Source organism: Notolabrus celidotus, chromosome 4 (assembly GCF_009762535.1).
Source record: "Notolabrus celidotus isolate fNotCel1 chromosome 4, fNotCel1.pri, whole genome shotgun sequence".
NCBI lineage: Eukaryota > Metazoa > Chordata > Actinopteri > Labriformes > Labridae > Notolabrus > Notolabrus celidotus.
The window spans coordinates 30,026,861-30,053,986 of NC_048275.1; the positions used below are offsets into that span (position 1 = coordinate 30,026,861).

General features: G+C 39.7%; 1 protein-coding gene across 5 annotated transcripts in view; it reads left to right on the forward strand.

Moving 5' to 3' along the window:
* Positions 1 to 456: 456 nt before the first annotated feature.
* The window catches only part of rtn4a (reticulon 4a), a 45,715-nt gene continuing 19,045 nt past the window's right edge, over positions 457 to 27,126 (forward strand). Inside the window, exons 1-3 of one of the 5 annotated variants that reach the window (XM_034681201.1) lie at positions 9,130 to 9,995; positions 19,396 to 19,449; positions 21,531 to 23,390. In XM_034681201.1, the coding sequence (XP_034537092.1) occupies positions 9,389 to 9,995; positions 19,396 to 19,449; positions 21,531 to 23,390 (2,521 nt within the window). In that variant the 5' untranslated portion in view covers positions 9,130 to 9,388. Of the gene's footprint in view, positions 503 to 9,129; positions 9,996 to 19,395; positions 19,450 to 21,530; positions 23,391 to 27,126 lie in introns of those variants that run through there. The other 4 variants (XM_034681202.1, XM_034681203.1, XM_034681207.1 and 1 more) reach the window with 4 other exon arrangements.

Genomic DNA, 27,126 nt, shown 5'->3' on the forward strand with positions numbered 1-27,126 from the left:
ATCATGCCTTCGAGTGTCTTGTTAATTGTTACTCTGGTTTTGTTTTATGTATTTCAGTTCCAGTTCTCTGTGTTTCATGTCTAGTGTTGTATCCCTTTTGTATGTATTTCCACTTGTACTTGTTAGTTCTCCAGTGTTCCTGTTATATTTTGGATTATGTGTTCCCATTTGTCTGGTTTAGTTGTACTTCCTGCCCTTGTGTGGTTCCCTCCTGATTGATGACACTGATTAATCTCACCTGTGTTTCGTCACACCTGTGTTGATTACCCTGTGTGTATCTGCCGGTTGTCAGTTGAGTCTTGCTACATTTTCCTTCTGTAATTTCTTATGTGAATTTTCTTTTGTTGGATTCTCAGTTTGACTTTGGATTTAGTTAAAAGTAAGCTTTTGTTTATCCCCTGGCTTTTCTTTATTCAATCCTTGTTTATTTATGTCTGCACTTTGGGTCCTCCTCCTTTTGTTTGCCTTCCAATGGTGACAGAGGAAACTAGCCTATACTCAGGTAATGCACCAGTCTAACAGATCAATGAAATCGTTACAGTAGCAATTGTACAATATTTTATTTTTGATAAGCACCTTGTTACCTGTATGGAAAAGTGCTATACAAATAAATGTATTATGATTATGATTATTATTATCATTATGATTATTATTATCATTATGATTATTATTATTATGATGATTATTATGATGACGATGATGATGATGATTGTTACCCCGTTAGGGGTCACGGGGGGGGGCTGGAGCCTATCCCAGCTGGCTTCGGGCGGAAGGCAGGGTACACCCTGGACAGGTCGCCAACCTATCACAGGGCTAACACAGAGAGACAGACAGCCATTCATGCACACACTCACACCTACGGGGCAATTTAGAGTGATCAATCAACTTGAGCATGTTTTTGGATTGTGGGATGTTATTATTATTATTATTATTATTATTATTATTAAGAAGTACATGTAATAAGTGTAAAAGAAAAGACCAGTGATACTGTTTTAGGCTGAACTGTAATCTTGAACATGTGGATGGACAATTAAATAAAATGAAAATATAACTTAAATAAGGAAAACAATTTTAAAAGCAATTGTTTTTAACATTTCTACTCAGAGCATGCAGCTGAACAGCTTTTTATAGCTTTGACTTTAAAGTAGTCAGCTGGACTGTCTGAAAACATCTGGGAGGATATTCTAGGTCTGTATTGCGTGATGGCAAAATTCTGCTTCACTTTGTGGTGTTCTAATTGTTCAAGACAACCAGCAGGCTCATCCCAAATCTCCTAAGGGTTAAGTGCTTCTTCCAAAATGAGTGATCATATTTCATCTCTTACACAGGCCATGGTCTTAAATGTACATGAAAAGCTCAGCTCATGGGGAGATCCTGCTTTTGCCTGGTTGGTTGGCTAAAAGTGAGAAAAGAGATGCCTGTCATGGACCTGAAATCAGCTGCTCAGAATAGTCTTTGATTCTGGTGTGGGCAGTGGCAGGGTGGACACTCACATGTACAGTGACTCACCTCTGTGATGACAGTGACTCAGTCGTCTCTGTGACTGAAGCTGCTGGTTAACATGAGGTCATCAGACTGTTGTCCCCAACACAACACTCTGTACACACACTGTCTGCTGCAACATCCAGCCAACATCACTCCACTGTGTCAATCCTTTTGGATAGCAGTGGAGAAAATATTCATTTATATTGTGCTTAAAAAAGCTTTGTTCTATAAATTCTTTGATTTTAAAGTTAGAAATATAAAGAAATATTGTCACAATACTTAGATCCAATATGACTCTACTTGTTTTGTCCACCCAAGCAAATTTTGTCTAAACTGCTTGATTATTAGAAAGACATCTAAATTATTCCAATAAAAGCTTCTAATCCTCACATTAAGATGTTGTAACCATGAATTTAAAAATGACTTTAACCAACATCAGAGTACAGCCAAATAAATATGACATTGATCAGTGTATGATTAATAACTGTACTTACAAAATGTTAAAAGAATTGGGTATTTGAGTTTTAAACCATGTTTCAATTAATAATAGTGTTATGTGTTATTTCTCAAAGAAGTACTGAAATATAAGTTTCAAAATCATACATCTTTGGTTAGATCTTTAATGCAGAACTTGAACTTGTAACAGAGTCATTTTTCAGTGGTTTTTTTTTTAAACAAGAGGAATCTGAATATTTCCTCCACCACTGACACACAAACAGGTTCTGAGATGACTCAGCAGACTTCAGTCCTTGTAACGAGTTTCTTAACCATGCGATGCAGCATGAACACCACAGAAATGATAGAAACATGTGATGACCCCCCGTAATTTTTCCACATCTTAGTTTTCAGTATCAGTCTTTAAATAAAACATAGAGCATGATATACTGTCAGGGACATGATGTGTCCACAGTTGATCTGGTGCAGTTCAAAATTAAACCTGAATTACACTCTTAATTGTTTTTGGATATCAACTACATTCAGACTACAGTGAAACATGCAGGATCTTTGTTGGTAACTTGTTGTTGGTAGCTTTCTCAGAACCATTCAGTCTGAAACACTTAGTGTCAAACTGTCACTCTCTCTGAACCGGTATCAGCCCTTCTACTCTTTATTCCAGTTCTGAAAGTGAGTCATAGCATTTTCTTAATCCCCTCAATGTGTCATGAAGAGTAGTGGTTAAACCTAGATTTTCCAAGGGTTTCCCCTTCATTACTCATATCTAATTCAACAGTTATATTAATGATGTTTATTTTCAGTAATGCAACAACAATCATGTGTTCTAACAAATAAGTAAAGGAGGCTAAAAGTGTTTCTGCTAGCCAGTAATGTGAAATGCCAAGGTGTGGATGTATCAAATTAATAAGTCTATCTGACATATAATGTTACCCACAATAAGTACATCAAGACATTTCTTGTCAGCACATGGGATTATATCCATTGATGAGGGCCAGAAATTGTTGTTGAAAGCTAGGCCACGTTTCAGTCCCTGCCAAGAATATTATTTCAGTCTGTCATTCAGAACTGATAATAGCCCTATTTATATTGCCACTTTAAGGCAGCATATTTACGCCCCTATGTCTCGCCTTCGAGGCAAATGTCGCAGAGGTGTCATGGTGGGACCAATATATATATATATATATATATATATATATATATATATATATATATATATATATACCACTGAGCCAGTGTCAGAGGTACTAACATATACATAACAGGCAAGACAGGATCAATGTCAAATGGCGGAGACGGCAGAACAGTGCAGTGTGTATGAGCAAGTCATCTGTGCGTGTCTGTTTGTGTGTATTTGAAGCTCCTGTTGTCCGTTTACAAGTCCTGCCTCTGTTGCTTCTGCTACACCATAACACAATGTGAAACCATGAAGGGAAACCAATCTTGTGCCGTTGCAGATTTAATTTGAAACTACAAAGGGGGTACTGATGGTGGATCTTCATTATGGTTGCATACTGTCAATGTAACAAAGGCAAGTGAAGCTATTTAGAACTTCTCCAAATAAAAAGGGAGCTGACAGATGACAACCTCAGAGCAAAACAGTGATTCAATAGGCTAGGCTAGTTTATTTATGTGGAACATTTCAGCAACAAGGCAACTGAAAGTGCTCAACATGAGACACTAAAAGAACCATTGCAAAGGTCAACAAAACATGTATGTTTGCTTTAAACTCTTAACATGTTATCAGCAGATGTCCCACTTTGCTCTCTGGTCACTTATTTAATAAGTCCTGTAACTCATCCATGCAGTAATTTATTTATTTAAATCTGTTCCAGGTGCCCAGGCCAACTCACCGGATGGTTTCATAACTTCAGATGGATGTTCAATTTCACAAAGCAAACAAAGTTTATCTGTCTTGTGTTTTCAGCGACATCATCATGCATTCAGTGTTAGTTTTATGCAAGCCAAAGCCCAAGTCTACTTTAATTCAGCTTTTTTCTTCTACCTATGTTTCATGACCTTTTATTACCATTTCTATTCAGCTTCTGTAACACATGCTTCTAACCCATAGCTTTTGTTTCCCATTCTACTGTTAGGTCATGTCATACATGCATTAACATTTTGATACACTATTATCTGCTCCAGTAGCTTTAAGTACCACAAGATCTGTTCAATGCGTCTCTGATTTGTTAGCTTTTAGCTTTCTTAAACCCAGGCTATTGTCCTGCTAGCTTCTGCCAACCCTGTGTTTCAGAAGTTTCTGCTCCATAAGCCTCTGTTCTGAAATCTTCTTTTCTGTTAGCTTCTGTAAACGCAAGCTTTGGTTGTGTTAACTTCTGTATTCTTGCTTCTGCTCTGTTAGTTTCTGTGACATTTTTCAGTTGAGTTTTGACTCACAAGCTTCTATACTATTAGCTTTAGTTGCACAAATTATTTTTTCTATATTAGCCTCAGTTTCCTTTGCTTCTGATTTGTCAGCCATAGTTCAGCCAGCTTTTGAACAAAGTTAAGCCTAATCCTGAGGTAGTTGAAATGCAGTTGTGTAAAAGCACAGCATAATATCAAAATGTTTTTATTTTTCATACATCATAATTACTGAGCATTATGGGGTGTGTGATGTTAACAATTCCCTCTGTGTGGTAATTTGGGCTGTGAAGCTGGGACTGATGGTAGAAAGACCCCTGCATCCTGAAGTAGATTGATATCTGACAGGATTGTATTCAGAAAGAACTCAAAGGCAGACATGGTAAGCCACAGGCCTGTGTGGCTAAGGATGTGGGTTTGAGTTCAGCTTGGGTCTTCTAACTTTTTCATAACTGATTGTATTCAACTGTAATACAGTTTTTTATGCAGCGATATATATGAGATGAGATTTTCAAATCACTGTGAATTTGTGACAAATCTTGTGTCCGAAACAGATTTCTCAGTAGACATGTATGTTGAGTCAAAACATACAAATAGCTAGTGAAACAACTTTCACCTTTCAGTGTGCTTTCAACAGTTGCCATAGACTTCTTTTACACGTTTTTCAGATAGATTTTCAAAAGGCTTAGTGATATCCAAAAACATATTGTCACTGTAGTTTTTATCAGCAAAATAGGAGGAAATAATGCATTTGTACAAGACTATTTTGGGCTGGGGATTAATGCACAGTTGGTGTTCTACCACTGAAGCTATTTGAGGAAGTAGGACTGTGTATGTGCTATTGAGTCAAAATAAACTACACTCACCTTGTTTCCATGAGCACATAACTATGCTTCTGTTTTAAGGACACATTGAGAAATGTAATAAATTCTATCATTGTGCAATAATTTGAACCATGTGCTGTTAGGGTACAACTTATCAGATGTTGGTGAGGAGAGAGGACATTTTTGTCCTCTTCTACCCCCTCACTGTCTCTCTCACGTTATCATATGTTGGCTGGCTTTACTGCAGTGGCCATATTATTTACAGACGCATATATTCACATGTTATATATAGACACTGGCCTGTCATCAGTATGCTGTGTAATCCTATCTCTCTAACTGAAGCTGAGCTCAGCTCACTGCTTCTGTGCAGTTTCAAGCTTCCCGTCTTCACTGTCAGCTTCCTCCAAAGAAATGTAATTGATCTCTGTTAAAATTGGGTTACGCAGAAAATGGGAGACAAACATGATTCAGTTTTTACAGCCTTTAGTCAAGTCAAGCATTTGGGGCCTGACTGAAATATCTTAAGATCTATTGCATCGATTGCCTTGAAATTATGTATTGTCATGGTCCACAGAGGATGCACCTTCTTATTGCTGCTCCACACATTTTCCCTCTTGCACATTCATGTTAGTTGTGTTTTTTATGACAGAGTTGTAGAAATAATCATGGTTTACTGAGGATAATACAAATGACTTTGATAATTGTCTGGGTTTACTGTTGCACCACAAATGGTTATCAGATAGTCAGAAAAATATGCTGACATGTATTAAATGTACTGACACAACTATTATACACATTTAGGTTTCCAGGAGATAAAGCATACTGTTTGTTTTTTTCATTTGGTGCCTCCATAGACTGTACAAAACACTGACGTAGTCTCAGTGATGTCACCCACTGGTTTCTGAATAGAAGATTTGAAGCACAACAATGGCCGCCACCATTGGAAATGCTGACACCTGACTTTCAGTTGACCTACCAAGAGTCAAAGTGGCTGAGATAAGGTGGGCCTTGGCCTCCCGGCCAATCGCTGCAATGTGACTGCCTGTCAGTTTTGTCAGCTGTGCCCCTAATAATGCTGCCTAATTATGCAAAACTTGTAGCCTTAATATCTTCAAAATGAATCAGTTACAAAAAATAGGATCTCTGATGCAGATTGTATAAATAGAGAGATGAGCTATTGGTCAAATTAAAATAAAATTGGGCATATAGGGGTGTTAATGGGATCTTCTGGAATTTTGAGCCAGCTTTAAAAGGACATTAGAGGAACTGGTTTATAGCATTTCATCATTGGCTTCATTCTTTAAACACTGGAGGTTTTCCCTTAGGTGCAAACATGAGGTGAAATATTTCTTCAGCTTTTGGATGAATTGTTATAAAGCGTGGTTCAGACAAACATTTTACCCTCTCACCCAGTGTTGGTATCAGGTCAGCATTTTAATTATAGCTGGAGTTTTTGTCAAAATACCTGCAGAGCCCATTATGACGTTCAAAATGACATGAACGCAGTTTTGCGCAGCAGTTTTGCGCAGCTATGTTATGACAACCCTGCCCACCGTGAGTCGGTACTCGGGCTGGGGGAAAAGGTACCCAAACCAAGTAGAGCCGAGTCGAGTAGGGCTGGAACTCTGTAGTGGAAAAGGGCCATTAGTGTCAGCTACACTTTGTGTCTAGTGCTAATTGGCTCTAGGAAGCATACAAACATGCTAAACTAGGGTGGTGAACAGTAAAACTTGTTTGGGGAATGTATCTGTTTGTATTAGTTTGTATGTTATCAATATTTGGCCTAACGATAGTCCTTTTTACAGACGTTGAGATTCCACCACACAGAGGTAACAAAGTTCTGCCTTTGGACTTCTACATTGAACCCCATAACAGTGTAACATTGATCCCAGTGAGATATTCTACAATGCATCACAGCAATAGCATGACTTGTAAACAATCAGCACTAGCTTCAAACATACTGAGACACATAGGCAATGCTGTCGACTCTGCAATGATGCCATTTTGCCTCTGTTACCCTTAAGATACAACCTACCAGCTCAGCGGTGGAATGACTTCACCCCAACATTACCCCTCTATGTATTTTACATAGTTGACAATGCATAACAAAGTGCAACATTCCAATGATAAAAAGCATATTTTCAGGGTATTTTTGATGAAATTTAAAAGTGCCTCGTTTAGTGGGAAGCATAAAACAGTGTTGATGACTCCAGGGTAATTTGCTGTCACTTGGATAATGGAAAGATGTTTTTACTGGTTGTTTCAGTGCTCTTGGCTTCTGTTAATGCCAGTCAATCTACTTAAGTGTCTCCTTGCTGCTTTCAAATTAGACACATTCATTTGTAGAAACAAATCGCACTTTGTACGCTTTATGGAAATTAAAGCAAATAGAGCACACTATCTTGAAAAAAAAAGATAAATTAAAAGTTTTTAAAATGTAAAATCCCAAAGATATGCTGTTTAAAGACGTAACACAACACATTTCAACTGAATAATGTATGATTCTCTATGGTTTTCTCTTCAGTTGGGCCAGTTTCTTTGATAAAAATGTACAGACTATTAACCCATTTTGTCTAATGACTGATTTGCAGGTGGTTGTTGTAAGTAATAATCCTTTTTTTCAGCTCTAGGAGAACGTACAAAAAGGTTGAACCTGGTTTAGCATCAACATGTCAATATTCTATCCCAAGCATGCTGATGTTATCATTGAGCTCAAAACCCCATTGTGTTTATAGTCTCACAGATTTGTTAACATGACTGCAGACTGAAGGAACCGCCCCAGGATCTGAGAGCAGCTGAATACTTAAATATTTATTTGCCAAGATCTGAAGTCATGAACTTGAAGCCTACATTTTTAGCCTGTTTTTTATTAAAATGTTCAAACAAAACTATTTCATTATACAGTTTATGTCTCTTGTTATAAATGTTGTCATTGTAATTTAATTTCTAAGTTTGAACTACCTTTAATAGGTTCAGTTTATTTCTCTTTCATTATTTATATGTGCATTAATCTCCCATTTATTTAATGTTTTTATTCATTATCTGATTATCAGCTTGTCCATTGCCTGTAAAGCAATCTGAATTGACCTTATTTGTAGGAAAGGTGCTCCTCAATTAATATTTGATTGGTTAAAAAGTAGCTCAAAATTCTATATGTCTCAAAACTAAGTGCTTTACAGCCATGTGCAAACCTCCATGTGCTGATTTGGTTGTACTGAGAAGCTGTGCATACAATAGCAGCTGTGAGTGCAGCACTTCTGTGCAAACGGTTGTGAAACCCTGTGATTAGTCATATTTTGTTGAGTGACATGTTGCCTCAGGATTTGCTCTTTCTGCTTGTTTTAAATGTTCAAGTTGCCGCCTGCTTGAGAGTTACTTAGTACTATACTTGAGTATAGTTTTGATATACTTGTTCTTGAGTAATTCTATAGGTTTCAAGGGTAAATAATGCAGTCACATACTTGAGAGCTCTAGTTACTTATTTGACAACCCCCTCTGAGCAGGGAACACTACGTCCTGGTACATGTCATTCCCTACATTTCCTGTTATCGGTGCATAAAGGTTTAAGATCTCAAACATATTTTGTTCATAGAAAAAGTGAACAACTTGTTGTTGTGAGGGCTCCAACTTGTGCTCCTAAATGAAGTAGTGGAATATTTTCACACTTCTTTTTGATTTGAGTGAAGTTAAAGTTCTGAGTAGCCCTATTTTTCCCCCTCTTTGCTAGAGTTAAATGGTTGGGTGTCAGGAGCAGGAGGAGTCTACGTTAGAAAAAAGAAAAGGAGTTATTTAAAGTTATGTAATAAGTGCCCTGTTGGATCACAAGTTATGTCAGAAAAGGAGGAGACTTTTTCTGAACCCTCTGCTCCTGCTAAGGTTTAGAGGTGCTCTGATGGAGAAGGAGGTGTCCAATTACGCCCCCGTTCGGGTGGGCGGGGTCGGTGTCCAATTTGACGCGCTCTGATTGGCCACAGATAATGTCACTTAAGGAGTAAGCCGCAGGTAATTGGTCGGCAGAGTTTCCCTCATGTCCCTCTCAACTTTACAGCGTCCATCTGAGACTCGGGTCCGACTCTGTGGCAACTGTCGTGTGGCGCACTTGTCCAACTTCGTCCGGTGTCCAAAGTAGACTTGCCGGAGGGGGTTACCGGTCTGGTTCCACGACTTTTCCCGGTTGAAGTTTGTTTGAGGAGGCAGCTGACCGAAAATCTACCGGAACTGAAACTTTTCCACCTCACAAGTCAGTTTGGATAAAAAGAAAAATGGCAGACAGCGTGGACCAAGAAGTCTCTTCCACTTCTCCTCTGTTCAGTGAGGAAGTGCACCACTACCAGGCCGAACCAGAACCCGAGCTGGACCAGCCCAAACAAGACCTGTTCAGCGTGGATGATATTGTAGACTTGGTCGGCGGGGCTCAGGACGCCTTGGAGCGGCACATAGCTGAGGACAGTGAAGACAGTGCACCACACGAGTTCACAGAAAGTGCCCTCGCCGATCTGGAGGAGCCTGTAACGTTACCAGAGCCCGTCCTCTATACGGATCCAGTGCCGATGTTAATACCAGAGGTACATGAACCTGAGCCGGAGCCAGAACCAGAACCAGAACCAGAGCCAGAACCGATAATTCCAGACTCCACCACATCATTTGTGCCAGAGACTCATTTAATTGCCGAGGAGCCTGAAGTTGTTGCCCCAAAAGTCGAACCGGAGAGTACAAAGATCGAACCGGAGCCACAGGCTGCCCCCGAGCCAGAACCTGCCCCGAAGAGCGACGCCCTCCCAGCGGCTGAACCCAGCAAAGCTGCCCCAGCCCCCGCAGAGGCAGCAGAGCAACCTGCGGTGACAGAAGAACCATCGTCTCCAGCATCATGTGAGTGTCTAGAAGGAATAATGTCGATGATTTAGCGTTTATCGGATTTATTTAATCATTTAAACTCTTTTTTAGTTTTCATGTTTTAACATCACCGTGACATTTAGAGTAACGGTTTTAAACGTTTCTGGTTATTTTAAATCTGATCATGGTTAGCATGGTGGGCTCGTCCAGAGGAACATTCACTTAAATAAGTGCAGTGAAGTTACACTTTTATCTACTCAATCAACTTTGTAAACCAGTATTATGCTACATTGTATTAAATGTAGTCATTTTGCGCAGAATATTAGTATTTATAAAGCCACGTTACGGTGAGGTTAGCCGGTTAGCGGGCTAGTGATGCTACCCTGCGGGTCCTCCATCATTAGGCGGACCTGCTGTCTCACGGTGCATCATGATGAATGGGAATACAACATGTTTTTTAACTAAAGGAGTGAGAAATATTAAATAAATGAAACCATACTTGGCTTTTCACCGCTGAGAGAGCTGGCAGCCTCGGTTCTGTTGTGTTGTAGAGATGCGGCCCACCTGTTTTGACACATACTCGACAGGAGGCATATTGTGAACTGTTCACTGGATGAAACGGCACCAGCCCTACTTTAACTAATTACAACAAACAGCTTCATTAATCTCCATGAGAGCTGTGTATTGTAAAGTTATTTAATTTTTCAGTTTAACCCTTATAGATAACATTATTGTGTCATCGCCCATCTGCTCTGTGCCCGCTGCGTGCCCGCTGCTGCTAACGCTACTTGCTAGCGGGGTTCCATTATCGGACATGCTTTACTCGTCATTTAGGCAGCTTAAATGCAAGGAAAAAGTGAGAAAGCTAAACCAAAAGACTGTTTTGTGACTATACAGCTGTTCAATTTCTTAAGGTTCTGCGCAAATTCTATAGGGGTGTGTGAGGTTTCTCTTGACCGGTGTCGGTGCACAGCAAACAAATTGTGCATCTCCGACATAAGCTAGCTGTCGCAATATAACAATATTAATAGTCTGAAATCTCGTCTTTTGCAAACATAATACTATAAAAGACGGAGTTTAATATCATACTGGTTGTTCGAAGTGAGTTATAATGAAAGATGTAACACTTTGGATAAGGACCTGTCCGATAATGGAAGCTGCTAGCACCTCTCGGTGTACCAAAGCTGTTAACCGGAGATTAGTCACAACAAAGGAATCCGCTCTGCGTCCACTCCCTGTCAGCTCCCTGTCAGCTCCCATGCTCCACCATACTATAAGCACAATAACTATAAAGATCCAGAGATGTGTTATTTATTTTATTTAATACCAGCCGTTGCAGCTAGTCAACCCCCTCTTCCCCCCCACCCAAACCTACACCCCAAATCCTCACAACAGACCAGCTACAGAGGCCTTTGAGCCTCACTGTGTCCCCAGAAAGCTGCAATCAGTCTGGAAGCTCATGAAGTGGCTTTTTAAAAAATGTTTAATCTGAGGGTAATTTCTGGAAGTTTATTCCTAAATCTGCTGCTGCGGTTACTCTGTTTTTATTTATTGGGCTATAGCAGCGAGCAGGTAAACAGGCCTGTGTTGCCTCCTCCAGGCATGGGAGGCAGCACAGAGTCAGGGTGGGGCTGCCTGGCAAGGCTACTGATGGAGGTTGATAAACCACGAGGTCCAGTTAAATCATCTCAGCAAAAACTCCCAGACATGGAAAAAGAAATCACAATAACTCACATTTCAGAATAAGTATTGACTTAATATTATTCACATTTATCTTTAAGTCTTTTTTTCCCTTTTCCTAAACTCGGATAGCCTTCATCATTCTCAGTTTTTAAACCTTTTGTGATAGGTTGGTATTTTATGAATGCCTATTAGGGTGAAGTGTCAGGGCGTTTTTTTTTTGTAATTTACATAAACAATTAAGGATGCATTACATTTTAAGATTTTTACAGACCCACTATAAGCTGATGAATTGAAAGTTGGGCCCTAGCATGAACCATTTTAACCATACATGCAGATTAACCTGTTGATCCAGGTACAAAGACGAGAGATTCCATGAAATATTTATTGCTACGCTTTTTTAATATAAAAATATATTTATATATATTTTTTGATTTGTTAATTCCTTCTAAATTTCTGCAATTTTAGATGTTTAATGTTGGCCAAAGTTGATACATGACTGCTCATATTTTGATAGCATTTCACATTTATGACATTTTGTCTTTGTAGAATAAAATAGTAAGAGAGTGTCATATTGATTGTTGGCTGAAATAAATTGTGTTTAAGGGCATTTTTTGTGCTTTTGTCATTGTATAGCAATATTACAGCCACAGTGAAAATGATTAAGGTTTTGGTATTGTTTCATCTTAATCTTGGATCCGATCAGATGAGTCTTGCTGTGACTGTACATCACAGATTTATGTTATTGTCCTCTAAATAAGTGTTGTAAGGGAGTTTTTGTCCCACCAGACGGCGTGACTGGCGGGTTAGTTAATCACTGGGGGCTTGGCGATCACAACCGGCCTACATCTTATTTTTGGGTCACCTACATCTGTCAGTGTGTGTTTGTGAGACGCTTGTGATGTGGTCAGGTGGATTAAATCGAGAGGGGAGAAGTCAGATGCACAGTCACAGAGGCTTAAAGCTCAATCAGTGTGTTGTTGTTTTTCTCTGTATCCTGGTGAAGGCTGGACATGAGTTGGGTTAAGTGCTTCGGAGTCGGAGCCCTCCACCCAAAGCAGTGACAGCAGACAGGCCTCTATCTGTTGTTTTAACTTTGCCAGCACAGCACCTGGCTCTCAGTCAAGAAGTGAAGCAAACTCTTAAATTTGACAAGAACCATATGTTAATCTGGTTTAAATCTTGCTCTTGTCGCTGTGATAAGCAGAGAGCTTTCCAGATCTGCATGTTGAAAGATGTGACGTTGCTGATTCATCACATTAAAGCTGATCTTAGGGCCCTGATGCTGCAGAGAGTGTACATTTTTGTGTCAGTTCAGCTGTCTTACCTGCCAAGTAAACAAATGAAACACAGTGCTTAATTTTAGCAGGGTGAAATCCTCATCTAATGTCACTAAAACTCTCGACAAGCTCATGCGTTTTGGTTTATCTTAAAGGCTGATTATAGTTGTGCTTTGTTTTCAGTTCTTTAAAAAGGAGGACTTTAAGTGTTTCTTTGTTATACATAATTTTAGATTTGAAAATAGGTTTGGAGTTTTTGTTGAACAAGACATCAAATCACACTTTTTGATACCTAACTTTGGTTCTTCAAGTTTAGTTTCCATAGTCAGCTAGTTTAAATGCTCAAAATGCCTCTTGACGTCACAACCAATCAGAGCAATGACATGTGTGACCCTGCAATAGGGTGCTAGGCTAATTCAAATCTGTCATTTGAATCCAGGGTTGTTTTCTTGTTGCAGCCTCTCGCACTGTGCCCTCTGTAGACACAAATAGATTAAAAAATGCATCAAAACAAAAGTTTCCCCAAAGCTGCTGACTATAAAGGAGCATGCAGTGAGAGTCAGAAACAGAACCAACCCCCAAAATCTCTCTGGGTCTTTGTGAGATAGGGTTTCTGCAAAGTTACATAACTCTTGGTTGTGTGGAAGGGGAGACTGCAGCAGCAGAGACACTGACATCAGTTGTCACTGCATATATTCAGCGGTCTCTGCCGTTAGAAGAACCAGCAGGAACCAAAATAACCTGCTATGTTAACTCAAAAGTTTCAGCCTTTTCAGATAAGAGAGAGTTGTGTTTCAGACTTTTGAACTTTTGTGTACCTGCAGGTCGCACAGGGGGCTCTGACAGGAACCGTACATTGAGTTCTTTATTTTACAAGATGGCCGCAGGTGATATGTTTGCCTGAAGTCATATATCAGTGTCAAGGGTGAGGCATTCCTCCAGATACTTATAGCTCATGGAGGAGAGAAATTCCTTAGCATGTAGATCAAGGCAGTAATGCTGGTAGCGCTGGAGCTTCAAATCCTTTTATAAGCAGATTGGTTGTTTCTAAAATGCAGTGTGATAAAGTTTGGTTGCAGTACTGTCCCTTTAAAAGCCAAAGAATGAATGCTCAGTTGGGCTTGTATATGTAATTTAAAACCTCCATTGATCATTTCCCTCCTCACACTCTCATCATTTACTTCTTTAAGTGTAACCAATCATTAAAGCACTGGGATTGCTAGTTGCTCAAAAAGGGAGCATGTAGGAGTGCATTGTAGTGCTCACAGTGAGTCAGTGAAAACATTGATACGTGTAACCTGATCAGGAAATGCGTAAGCTGAACAGAACCTTGGGTTACTCAGGCTGGACATCCAGTCCGGACCTCTCCACTACGGCTGATCTTTGCTCCCTCCTGCTGGAAAGGAATTGGCTGGCTATCATGTGCTGGAAAGTAGGTGCAATTAACAAGAGTTGGTCCATTTAGTTGATGTATTGATGTTCAACAGCTTTGTCATCTGTGTGTATTGATTGTGAATGACAAAGTCGACCAGAAGTATTGTTTTCTGGATTAGAAATATTTCTTTCTCTCTGCTTTTCACCTTCGTTACATCACTTTTGTCTTTGAGGTTAAGACCATTAATCCAGACATGTACTCCACTCAGAACTATGTATCTCTATCTAGCAGGATGTGGCTGTTCAATGCTAGGTGCTAACGCTTTGCCAACGTTTCAGTTTTTTTTCTTTTTAGCAAAACAAAATGACAACTTTATTTGTGTTTCAAATCATGTGACCATCATTTCAACCACAAAATTAATCTAGTGAAGTTATTAGTCGTTTGTACCTTGAGTTATCACAGTTTTAGGTTCAGATGTTAGCTGTAAACAAAGCTAAAGCTTTGATTAAAATTTTTTTTTAAATAATGTCACTTCAGTTTTTGTAAGATGAATCAGGATTAAGAGTAAAAATCTCAGAAATAGCAGTTTAACATGATGACTGTATACTGGATGAAGTGTCTTTGTCCTATAGGTTGAGGTAAACAAACAAAGCAGCCTCATGGACAATCATTTTGGCCCAATCACTGTCAGATCAGAAGATCAGAAGAAATTTGCACAAAATCAGTTTCTCTGTTTAATCAAATCTTTAAATCTGATGAGATGCAAAAAGCTGACTGATTGTGAAGCTTGATTTGTCTTCATTCCCATTATATGATGAGTATCTACAACAAATGTTTTAATGAAATGTAACCAATATTATAATCAAATAATTGGATATAAAAGTCCCACCCACATGATATTCACAGTGACAGCTGATTGAACCGTCATTGATCTGGTGACTCTTAAAAGCACTCCCACAGTGTTTGCTGTTTTTCTTTCCTGGATGTTTCAAAATGGTTCCAGTGGTCTTTGCTCTTTGCCCACAGGTTATACATTTTGCTCAGTGCTATGTTCTGTGGGTTGAAAGTGGAGGAGATCATGAAGTAGAAAACCTAACTTCCCATGATGCATTGGGGAATATGAACAAAAGTGTTTGTTAAAAGTACACCATACATTCACAGAATTAACAGAGGGCTGACTTTGCTGTTTCAAGTCCTGTGTGCTATGGATGGACAGACAACTATGTGACTTTTGGTGCATGGGAAGCACTTTTTTTTATTATTTATCTATTTTTATACAGTTTCTTGCCTAATTTTTGGGTCATTTTAGCCTTTATTGGAAAGGGCAAGTGAAGAGAGACAGGAACTGCAGGGAGCAGAGGGAGGGGGAAGACATGCAGCAAATAGTCAAGGCTGGGAATCAAACTAGCGACCTCTGTGATGAGAACTGTAGCCTCTCAACTCATTTTTATTTATATAGCACCGTTCATACATTCAAGCATGCAGCCCAAAGTGCTTCACAAAAGAACAGAAAGAAAACAGCAACACATAAATGAAACAAGGCTAAAACAAGATAGAGGAATGTGATATGAAATATTTTAAAGTAAAATAAATCAATTAAATCAAATCAAATAAATACCACTAAATATATACCTCTGTACATGGGGCGTGGTGAGCTTAAACTGCAAGGCCAATGGTGCCCTTGGAAGAGCATTTTTAGTACGCTTTTCACTGTGGACATCAGATATAATTATAATCTCTGAAGGTGAAAATTAAATCCTCATTTCAGTGTCATGTCGAAGTGTTGAATTTAACCCAGTCAGAGAAGGAATGCAGTTTTACTGGTGCAGTTTCTGACAAACAATATAAACTGTTTCAGGTTGAAACTAATACGTCGGGCTCTCACTGCTCACTTTTGGAAAAAAAATCTGGCAGATTAGTTTTTGCCTCCAGCAATGACATTTTTTTAATTTATTTTTTTTAAACCCTGATTGTTAGTTTGAAGTCAATCAACCAAGAGCTTAGCTTGTTTTCATTCCAGGATTCCTTTAGTTCCCTCTAATGCTGGGTTTACTGAAGCCAAATAGTCAAAAGAGGTCTCGTCCTCTCCAAAACAAAGGAGACTGCAAAAACACAATGCTGGTAACACCATACTTTAGCCTTTGAGCTGAGGGGATCTAAAAACTGAAGTTAATCTTTGAGCTTTTTGAACTGTTAGTCTGAACAAAGGACTCTTTAATCTGGGGTGAACTAGGGATAATTTGTGCGTTGTATTATAAACTTCACTGGTGGTCTGGTTGCTTTGATATCATGATAATATAATATAATATATAATATATTTGATGTTTTTTGTTCATCCATAATAAATAGCAATAATTGTTGGATTTAACGCTGACCACTCTTTTAGACTAGACCGTATTCTACAGACTGTTTTGAAAACACCAGATGATAATCCACATAAATATGTTCCTGAGACTCTTGCTTTGGGTTTAACAAAAACACAAAGCCATTGTAGTAGTTGTTTTTCTCTTGTTCATTAACCTGTATCCTACAGAGGCCTCACACTGAGGACTACTGAGTGTATTTATTGTCCTGCTGCTTGTCTTTGTCTGTTGGTAAAATAGATTTCAGTTAAGTAGATAAAAGACCTAGATACAGCCTGTTTATAGCATGCTGTCCTTAATTTAATTCCACTTAATTTGCTTTTTATAAACCTTCTGCTCTTTTCTTGAACTGAATGAGCTTACAATAAGCTTCCTTTTTCCCTCTGTAGCAACACCTCTGATTGAAGTCACATTGATGTCAAAATGTGTTGAAGCAGTTAGTTGCATAACTTTGAACGTGTTTGTTGTACATCAGTTTGACCCTATTTACGATCAAGTGTTATAGACTCCAACAACTATTCTGTTCATTTCTGTCTGATCTGAGGATTACTAAGCACCAGGCATATTCACTCTCCTCTGATCCAAGAAGAATTCTCTCTATTCCAGCTGACTCTTTGTTTGCTGGAGGCCTTCTTTATCTTCTCCACAGAACACAGTCATGTTTGTATTGTCTTGCTATGACACTGATGTTCTGCCTGTTATGCCGTCCCCTCACCACCAAATGAAACACAAAGCCTTCAACAAGTGTCCACATATCTGAGAGTGCTTGTTGAGTAAGCTAAGTAAACATACAGTAACTCAACATCTCAAGAGTAACTATGCAGCACGTGCTTTCTGGAGAACAGCTTTGTTAAATGGGTTAAGAATACCCTGCAGACACCCATGTGTCCCTCTCTGGTTCTCCTTAATTACACTGTTGTAACACACACTGTAATTAAGACGCCTCAGTTAAGAATTTCCTACATGTTTTGTCTTTTGAATAGTAGAACAATGAAGAAACCAGAGGGTTAATCTGAATAACGGTTACTATTCTGTTCATTGATACTTGCTTAAGTTGTCTATCATACCCAAGCAGCAACCTCCTGCCATGAGAATTGAAGCCAATGCCAAAGTGTTAAAAATACGCAGTTCCTCGAGTGTAGTTATACAGTCTATGATCATACCTTGTTAAGGTGTCTTTTATATTTTACAACTTTTTATATCATAATAAAAAACAGTAAAATGCTGATGGCAAACGTTTCTGTGCAGCGTGTTTGTCTGAGCTCAGCTTGTTTTTGAGGTTAGTATTTCTTTATTGCTCATCCTTCACAAAGTTTTAACCAGAGAGAAGTTACCTGTGAAGTAGGGACGAACCTGTTTTGTGTCGACTGAACGATTTAACGTTGTTACCCTCACTAGTCTACATCAGTTACTAGCCGGTTACACTGATTATTACTTTTTGTAGGCCCAAAATGCTGGTGATACATTGTCTTACGCAGTCACCCCCCACAGTTAAAGGTTACTGCTGTAATGCTGTACTACCTGGATGTAAACGAGCACAGAAGACGGATAGCATTTTGTAGCGCAGCACAGTTTGCTGGTATTTTGATGTAGAACATGGAGATCAAGCTGTGTGTTGGCTGTGTCTGGTTAAACTGGCATATAGCATGGTTTTCCACAAACATATGGAGGAGTCAGCCTGCAAGGGTAACGGGAGGCCTATGACACAGGCTCGTACAGGCATCTTCCTCATGATCGCATTGATATAAAGCAGTGATGAGTGCTCCTGACATGTACAGGATAAGTGGGTCAAAATTAGTTTTTTGAAATCAGCAATAGAAAAAGGAGGTAAACAAGCAGTCAGATTGGCTGATGGAGCGTGTGAAAACCTCTGCATGTAACCACTTGACTGGAGCAAGTGCACAAATTGTGCTCAGTTTTGACTGTTTGCATATTTTTTTTCGTACCTTTTGGACTAGTTGGTTTGTCCGAATTGTATTTATTTTTTAATTTAATTGAAATACTCGGGGAAACGAGTGGCTTCAAAACATCTCTACGGTAAAGGTGTCATCCTCATTACAAAAGAAGTGGATCATAAAAACCATGAGATAATGAGTGAAACCCTTTCCCCTTTTATAGAGCATAATGGGAATTCTTCATTATTGCTTTTCTTTCCTTTACTCTTGCTCAGTGGTGCTCATTGTTTTACTTTTGAACAGATGACACATTTTCTGCAACACCTCAATCGCTGCTTTGAGAAGGGAATGGGCCTTTCACTCAAGTACTTAAGTCAAAATCTTCAAAGAAGATTCATTGCATTAGAAGAAGTAGTTGTTTCTATTTCTGCTATTTGATAGGCTGATAAATTCATGTTCAGAATAAATGCCCAACATAATTATTGTTAAGCCCATAAACCGGGTCCTAAACGAACACCCACCAAGGGACAAGGTTCTGTTTGGCGTAAATCTCTCAGAGCTACTTTGCTTAGCTTTGCTTTCATATGCCCACCACCTTGCCCTCTGAGTCAAAATGTTAATTTTGGACCCTTCCCATACATTTTGTAATTATCAAGGTTTGAGATCCTTAAAATCTCAGCCCTTCACCATTACTTACCATTGTTTTATTTTAAGGTTTGAACATCCTCCACCCTGTCCCTCTAAAGTGAAGGTGATCTCACTTCCCTTGGTCTTTCTCTTCTTGGCTTCCTGACTGACTGACTGAACTTCCTTCTCTGCTGCCTTCTCTTATTTCTTCCACAGATGTACCTTCTCCTTCTAAAGCTCAACCTCATCCTCTGATGCAATTCCCTACAGGCAAGTTCTCTTTGCTCGCTGTTTTTCCCTTTCCTCCTTGTTAATTTACTTTCAGCACTTCTTAAGTTCACTGCCTCGTTTGTCATAGAAGTGACAAAATAACCCTTTGCATGTAACAAGTTAGATTTGAATTGCCTGTAGCATTTGCACAGATGCTTGTATCTTTGAGAAACTAGATTTGATGTTTTGACTTTGCTTGTGTTTGTGCTGTATTGTGACTCACATGTGATTGATGCTGTAGAGTAGATTGACATTAACGTACTGGAGTAGTTGTAGAGGAATAATGATTCTCCTCAGTGATTCACACTTCTGAAACATTTTTAAGTTATGAGTTATAGTTTATTTGGAAAATGCTCTTATGAGAGGAATCATTATCCACCATCAATTAACAGTTTGTGTTTTTTAAAACACATTGGGCATGGTATGTTGGCACCAGACCTGGGGCAAAAAAACTATTGCATCACCAAAACACCATGCATCAAACCTGGACGGTACACCAAGAACCATAAAAACGCTGCTAAATGTTGACTGTGGAATGTAGTCTGCCGTGTTTATCGTAGTCCTGTATTTTATCAATTAACATTACAACATTACTTGAACAAAATTTGGCTTAGCTAATGAAGGGTTTCACCATGTGGGCCAGCTGCTCTAAATTAAAAACCATCTCTGCTGACATCAAAATACCTAAGAGTCAAACATCAATCTTGAAATGAATAGTTAATTAGCAGTCAGCTAAACCTTATCCAGACCACAGATAGATACTGGGGTTCTATGTGGACCGTTTTACTTTTACGATGCCAAACTTTGACCTTAAAACGTATCTGAACTGATGTATCAACAGCCTGAAATGAGAATTCACAGAATCATTTAAGAAAAATGGTATAACGTCGATGAGCCACATTTAAAGAGCACAATCCAGCAATTTGCCTGATCCTGATTGGTGGAATATTGATAGAATTGGTTTTAAAATTCAGGTAAATCAAAGTGCTGAAGGCTCTCATGTAACGGTGCAACAATTCATTGAGGTAGTCAACAATCAACAGAAGAATTAGTTGCAGACTAATTTAATTGACAGTAATTTGTCTGCGACTTGCCTATTTTCACGCTGTGCATGGACACAACATAGTTTTCTGTATCTAATTGCTTAGGAGTGAGACAACTCGCACCCTTACTTTCTCTGCTGAGTGTGGCACATGTAAAACAGCCACGGTTAAACCAAACATATCAACATGGTGGTCAACACAACACCACTGTGTCCTAAAACTTCTAAAGTCTGGCAGTATTTCATTCTCAATGTTGCAGTGAAAAGAGCCGCCTGCGTGATCTGCAAACCGGAACTAGTTTACCATGCGAGTGCGTCAGCAATGCACGAGGGAGAAGGCATTCTTGACGTCTTTCTTTTAAACATCATCTGTAACATTCAATTTAACAATCTAAAGTTTGAGCCATGCTGTATGAGTTCTACTTTCAGTCCCCCATTGTGAAATCTTCTCCTTAAAACACTTCTCTTCTTTTCATCTGTTTCTCTTCCTCCTCTTCTGCCTCTAAACAGTGGAACATACTCTTTCCGTGTTACTGTAGTAACAATGCTATTCATTAAAACTAGATCACCTGTCTTACATTGACGATAGTAACCTTCAAAGCCAGGACAAAAATGTAGCGTAAATATGAGTTAAGATTTTCAATGACTAAAAGAGTAATGTTAAATTTAAAAGCTTATCGCTCAATGAAGGAATTATGCAGTTCATTATTAAATTTATTGTTTCAATAATTGATGACTCTTGGACAATCAAAATAGTCATTAGTTGTGGTCCTACTCCCCCAGGTTCACAACTGAGAACCACTGCTGTTGTGCTTGGTTTAGTGCAGACTCTGATGGAGGGATTGTCTTCACCACTAGTTATCAGTGAACTATCGACCACAATCAACCATTCAGCAGCATTTGTCTGGTTTTAATCTCTGAACCGTCCTCGTTATGTTTTTTTGGTAATGGTCCCCCCAGGTGTGGTGGGCACTATAAGGAATGGAGTATGTATTTGATATGTGCTGTATTGCATTCTCCCCCTCCCTCTCTACTCAAGCACTTGGGCAGAAGGGTGATTCCCCTGCTCCCATCTCTCCTCTCTCCCCTCTTCACTCCCCCGACTCTTTGGAGGAGCTTTCTCTGACCGAAAGTCCCAACCAGCCCCCTCCTTCAGGATACGCAGCATCATTGGGCTCCTTCTCCACTGAACCCCCCACTACTCATTCCAAGAACATGCCTTGGGTGGGTGAAGAGGGTGACTCTGGACCGAGTCGTAGTAAGAATAAGGAAGATCTTCTCGATCCGTTAGCTGGTCCTTACCTGAGTTTAGGGAAAGACCCAGGGCCTCATAATCCGTGTGAAGACAGTGGAGTTTCTTTTTCACCTGAGGAGAAGCTGATTAGTTCAGACAGGTCCTCCACAGGCCCCTCCCCAGTGAACCCCCAGATGAAGGTCCCTGAGTCTCACATTGCCTCCTCTAACCCAACAGAGCACTGGGATTCACCATTCCTAGCATCTCAAGACAACTCCAAGGTCTCCATGGATACCTTTTCCAAGGACACAGCTCCCATAACCTCTTCCAGGTATGAGGCAGACCTGCACGCGGACCAGTCTGACGAAGATGATGACCTGATGTATGAAGTGAAGAAGAATAATAATCCATTTGATGGCTTTTCCCCGCTGGCAGACAGTGGCTACTCCAATTTTGGAGACTCCAAGTCTGACAGCAGAGCCTCAAAGATGTCAGAGAGTCCCACTCCAGATCTGGTCCAGTATGGCCAGACTGGAGAATCCCAGGATACCCTACCTTCCTTCTTAGACCAGGGGAAATCATTTGAGACTGGCAAAATGGCAACTGACTCGCTCGTGCAGTCAGGGAATCAGTTCTCATCTGGTTTTAAAGATGATGATGAAGAGGAAGATGATTCTCCTCTGCCACCATCACTTCCAGACATCCTGAAGTCTTCCCCGCTCAACCCTGAAAAAATTGATTCTGGTTCCTCAGAGGGAAGCCCCGAACAGAGTCCAATCCTTGAACGGAGAATGATGGAGTCGCCTAACCCACCAATCAACCTATCAGTTAACAACCCGTTTGCCTTTGATGCTAAAGTGTCCCTGCTCAAGGAGATGACTGAGGAGATGGAAGTGAGAGCAGCTGATAAAGCAAAAGTTGATGATGACCAAACTTTTGGTGCATTCGATCTTGTCAAAGAGGCAGAGGAAACCACCCCAACCAAAGTCAAAGAAGAGGAACCTGTCAAGATTGAACAGAAAGATTGGTTTTCAAGCCTTGACGCTCCCAAAAAGGTGGAAAAGTTTGAGCCACTTGACTTCCAGAGCAAAAAGACCCCTGCTGAAGACTCGGATTCAGAGTCGCCAACGGCCGACTCCCTGTCTCCGGTCCTGGAGGCCATGGGCAAGAACCCTGCCAGCTTCCAGGTGGAAACGCAGAAGACAGACCTGACAATGGAGGACCCAGAAGTGGCTGAGGAGGTCTCTGAGCATGAAGTCTCCTCTGAGGAGTTTGAGTTCATTGAGCGACCAACTAGGGGTGTTATTGATGAGTTTCTTGAGGCTCTGGATACTTCAAAGTTTGCATCCTCCAAACCCCCAGAGATCCCCATGGATGACGATGATCTAAGCTTTGAGCAAAAAGATGTGGCTCCAGTTTCTGCTTCAAAGGTAGCTTCAACCCCCAAATTTGAGGAAGAGGCTCCAAGTCAGAGCTCCTACCTCCTACTTAGCCAGGCTTCTCCCCAGAAGAGCAAGGCTGAATTGGAGAAGCTTGACATTCAGCAACCCCCACCCCAAGTTCCTCTTGTCCATTCCCCCGTCCGCCAACCAGAAGAAGGGGTCACTCAGAAGAGCAAGGAGGGCGGGAAACTGTTTAAGATTCCAAACCTGAACATAAACGCAGGTAAAATAAACCACTTCTGGCATGGATACCACCCCTCCCACATCCTCCTCAGTTTCACCGATACCTTCATGTTCATCGGCTTAATATTCATCTTCACTCTTTTGTTCTCCTCAGTTATTCTCTCCCAACCACCCAACCAGCGGTCAGCATTTACTTTAGATCCCATCATTTTCTATGAAGCGTCACCTTTCCTTTCTTGCATCTTTCTTTCTTTTTTTTGCATTTTCTTTGATTAACTCTTGCATTTTGTGAAGTCTTGTTCGATGTGTGTGGTTGTGTTCCATCGTCGTTCAACCTTTTGCTTTTGCTGCATTTTGTTTTCTCATTAGAATAACATCACATCTCTTTGCCTAATCATTTAATTTTATATTTCATTTAATCTAAGGTAAGTAAAAGTGATTTACTCACAAATCCCTTTCAAACCCCCCCCCAAATCCACTGAAAAAACACTTTTTTATGAATTTTTGTGTAAAGAACAGAAGTGAGTAATCATGGGACTCTGAGAGAGGCAACAGTTCATTACACCTAAAACACTCGTACAGCATTTTTTTCTACTGTCAAGTGGATTCCTATTCCATCTGGTTTCATCTTCTCCCTGCTCTGGAAATAACTTGATGTCAATCTGAAACTCTACACACCCTCATAGACCCCTACACTCGCTCCCAACTACACAAACACTTAACAAATAGCCACACCCTGTTTCTGACTGAATAACTGACATTTTGAGTTATAAGCAAAGTCTCTCCCACACCCTGCAGAACATGTTGCGTCACATTTTACGTGCCAGGGGCTAATTGCTGAGAATCTGTTAATCATCACGTCTTTTGCAAGTCAACCTGGCTGTAAATCTATTTTGATGTGGTTAAGTTTCTATTCACTAACTGTTTATGAAGGCCAAGTTGTTATGCTCACAAGTTTTCTTTAAATGTGACTTTGTGATATCAGAACCACAAGAAGAACAAAGTGAACCCTCTAAAATTATTGAAAGATTACATTTTGATCTAGATAAAAAAACAACAGAGAAAGCACTCCTGGTGCTGTCGGTGCACCAATAAACTCTATTCATTTTCAAGCATCACTTTGTCTCCTGTGAACAAAGTAGATCAAAATTTAAAAATGATAACAATGAAAGATATTTATCAAATGCATCCCTCTGGTGCATTGGTGTACACCTGATATTATTTAAGCCTCTTGATGCCACTGTCTGGGCTTTTAATATCCAGCCCTTGTTTATTTGCTTATGTTCATTCAAAAAGAAGCCTCTCCTCTGTAGCAGCGGGCGTCTGTGATCCAGAGGTTGTTTATCAGAAAGATACAGAGCTGCCTCTTTCAGGGCTTTAGAAGGTGATGAATCGCCCCCGAGGTGCTGCTTTCTCTTCATTTTAATGGATGACTCAGTTTTACTTCAACTCATATTGATCAGTTAACATACACACACTCATATATACATCTACCCACACACATGCACTAACTTGCATAAACAGTCTCGCCTTAGACTCAGCGCTGTCAGCTACTGTGTAACTGGAGCAGTAGGACTGTGCTATATGGGAGCAACTGCTGACTCTTTTACTGTATGTGCTTGTTGGAGGGATCTCCTGTTAATTAAGCCCCCCTCTTCCTCCTCCTCCTCCTTCTCATCCTCCTCCCTGCATTGCGACATTGGCAGGCCCACAAAGGGTCCTCCGACCCAGAAACCACTCAGCAAATGTTCTTCGTTACACAACTTGAGGTTGGGAGCTGAGATCGGAGCATAAATCTCTCTCACTGATTGTCTCGTCTCACTGACACTAGCTTGGCTCATTTGCTGCTGTACTCCAGTATTTTAACTATGTTAATTCATTTAGGTATTTTGGTTTTAAAGTCAGGAAACCGTCCCAAGAGAAGGCATATTATTCGGGTAGCAAGTCTATACTGTCAGTTATCAGAACAGATATGTATATTTACCAAGTGTTTCTAGGAATCAGCAAATTGTTGGTAGTTCAAGTTGTTCAAACTATGAAAAGGTCAATTTATGTAAGCCTGAAGGTAGATTTATGAGATGACAGTGATGCTCGTGGAGATTAATTCACCGATAATAGTTTAGTTGGCCAACAGAGTGAATATTGGTGCTGGAATGCAAATGAACTTACGTTTATTATTCAATAACGTCTTTTGTAAAAGTTCTCTAAAGGCAGCTTTTCCGACAAATACCAATACAATGTTACCAATACTAGACATTGTCAACCAACCAACTACTTCTAGCATGTGTGCTGTACACAGTGCTGAGTGTTTTAAACAGTGGAGCTAGAGCAAGATTTGATGGACAACCAGTGTTAACCCCGCCCCCCTTGCTTTGTTTTCAGCATCATATGTTCTTTAAAGAAAAGGCCAATATCAGAAAATACATGAAAATTAAAATAAATATGCTGAGACAAACATCTGTAATTGGCCCTTAACAGGCCAATCAAATCAGTGGACTTATGTTTTTGATTGAAACTAGCATAAGAGAAGTTTGTCAGCGGTTTCTTCGTATATAAAAAGAAAATCGGACACAAAAGGGAATGTTTCCTATACTTTAATTATTCCAGTAGCATACATTTTGATATTTTTTACACCAATAGCAGTTTGGTTGTAAAAGTTAGTCACCTTCTAAAATGCTTCACCAATTTTACAAGTGGGAAATACAATAAACTTTTATCTTCATTCAATGTTGAAATAGTAATGGTGTAGTTATCTGATCTGGACAGTGACTCAGACGTTTCATTATCGTCGCCAGTGGCTTACATCAGCCGAGAAGCAGTGACGGAGCAGAATTACTCAGGTGAAGGTGAAAGGTCACATAGTTTTGTGCTGTTTAAACTTTGAAAATCTGTTTACGCAACAGTCTGCTTTACCAGTGAAACCACAGCCACGGTCAGAAGCATGATAAGATAAGACATGAGTCATCTCTGGAATGTGTGTTAAGAAAAAATCAAGTTACTTAAAACTTGATTTGATTAATTTTGTCCTCCACTTTAAATAAATCCAGTGAAAAGGTTGAAGGAGAAGTCTGAATCTGCTACATGTATGTATCGGTCTGTTTTAGAAACTGTGAGTTTCTTTGTTGAGGCCCTGCCGCTGTCCGCAGAAACACTGTAACCAAAATCTAATCACTGACAGAAAACAGACCCACTACAGCGTGAAGTCCAAAGTAGAGGTTTTGATGAGGGATTACTGAATGTGGCAGCAGGAGAGGAGAACGTCAGCAGACAGGCCTGTGAAAAGAGAGCAGTGCCCTCTAGTGGAAGAAGTCTGTGATTACCACTCAGATGTTCAGGTCAGCTCAGTGTCACTGACCAGTTAATAGGATCCCACGGGCGTTCTGTTAACTCACAAGCTTTAGAGAAAAGTCTTTCCAGTCTGATTTACAGTCAAACTAAGCTTTACTGCTTTGTAAAAACACTCAGTTCAATGTTAAAGCTCAGAAATACTGGCAGGAATGGAAGGAACTGAAAGGTTTGAGTCACTTCTCGATTTGGATTTGTGTAAAAGATGTATATGGAGTATCAGTATTTGTTTTTACTGCTTAAAAAAGTAATAGCTCACAAATGTTAAGTTCATTTTTTACATGAAAAACTGCTTCAAGTCCAGTAAATAAATAAAAAATACTAGATGTGTCAGACCCTCTACTTCAAGAGAAAATCAAAAAGTAAAAGCCAGTACAACAAAATACATGAATAACTAAATAGAAGTCCCCCTCCTCTCTCTGCTAAATAAT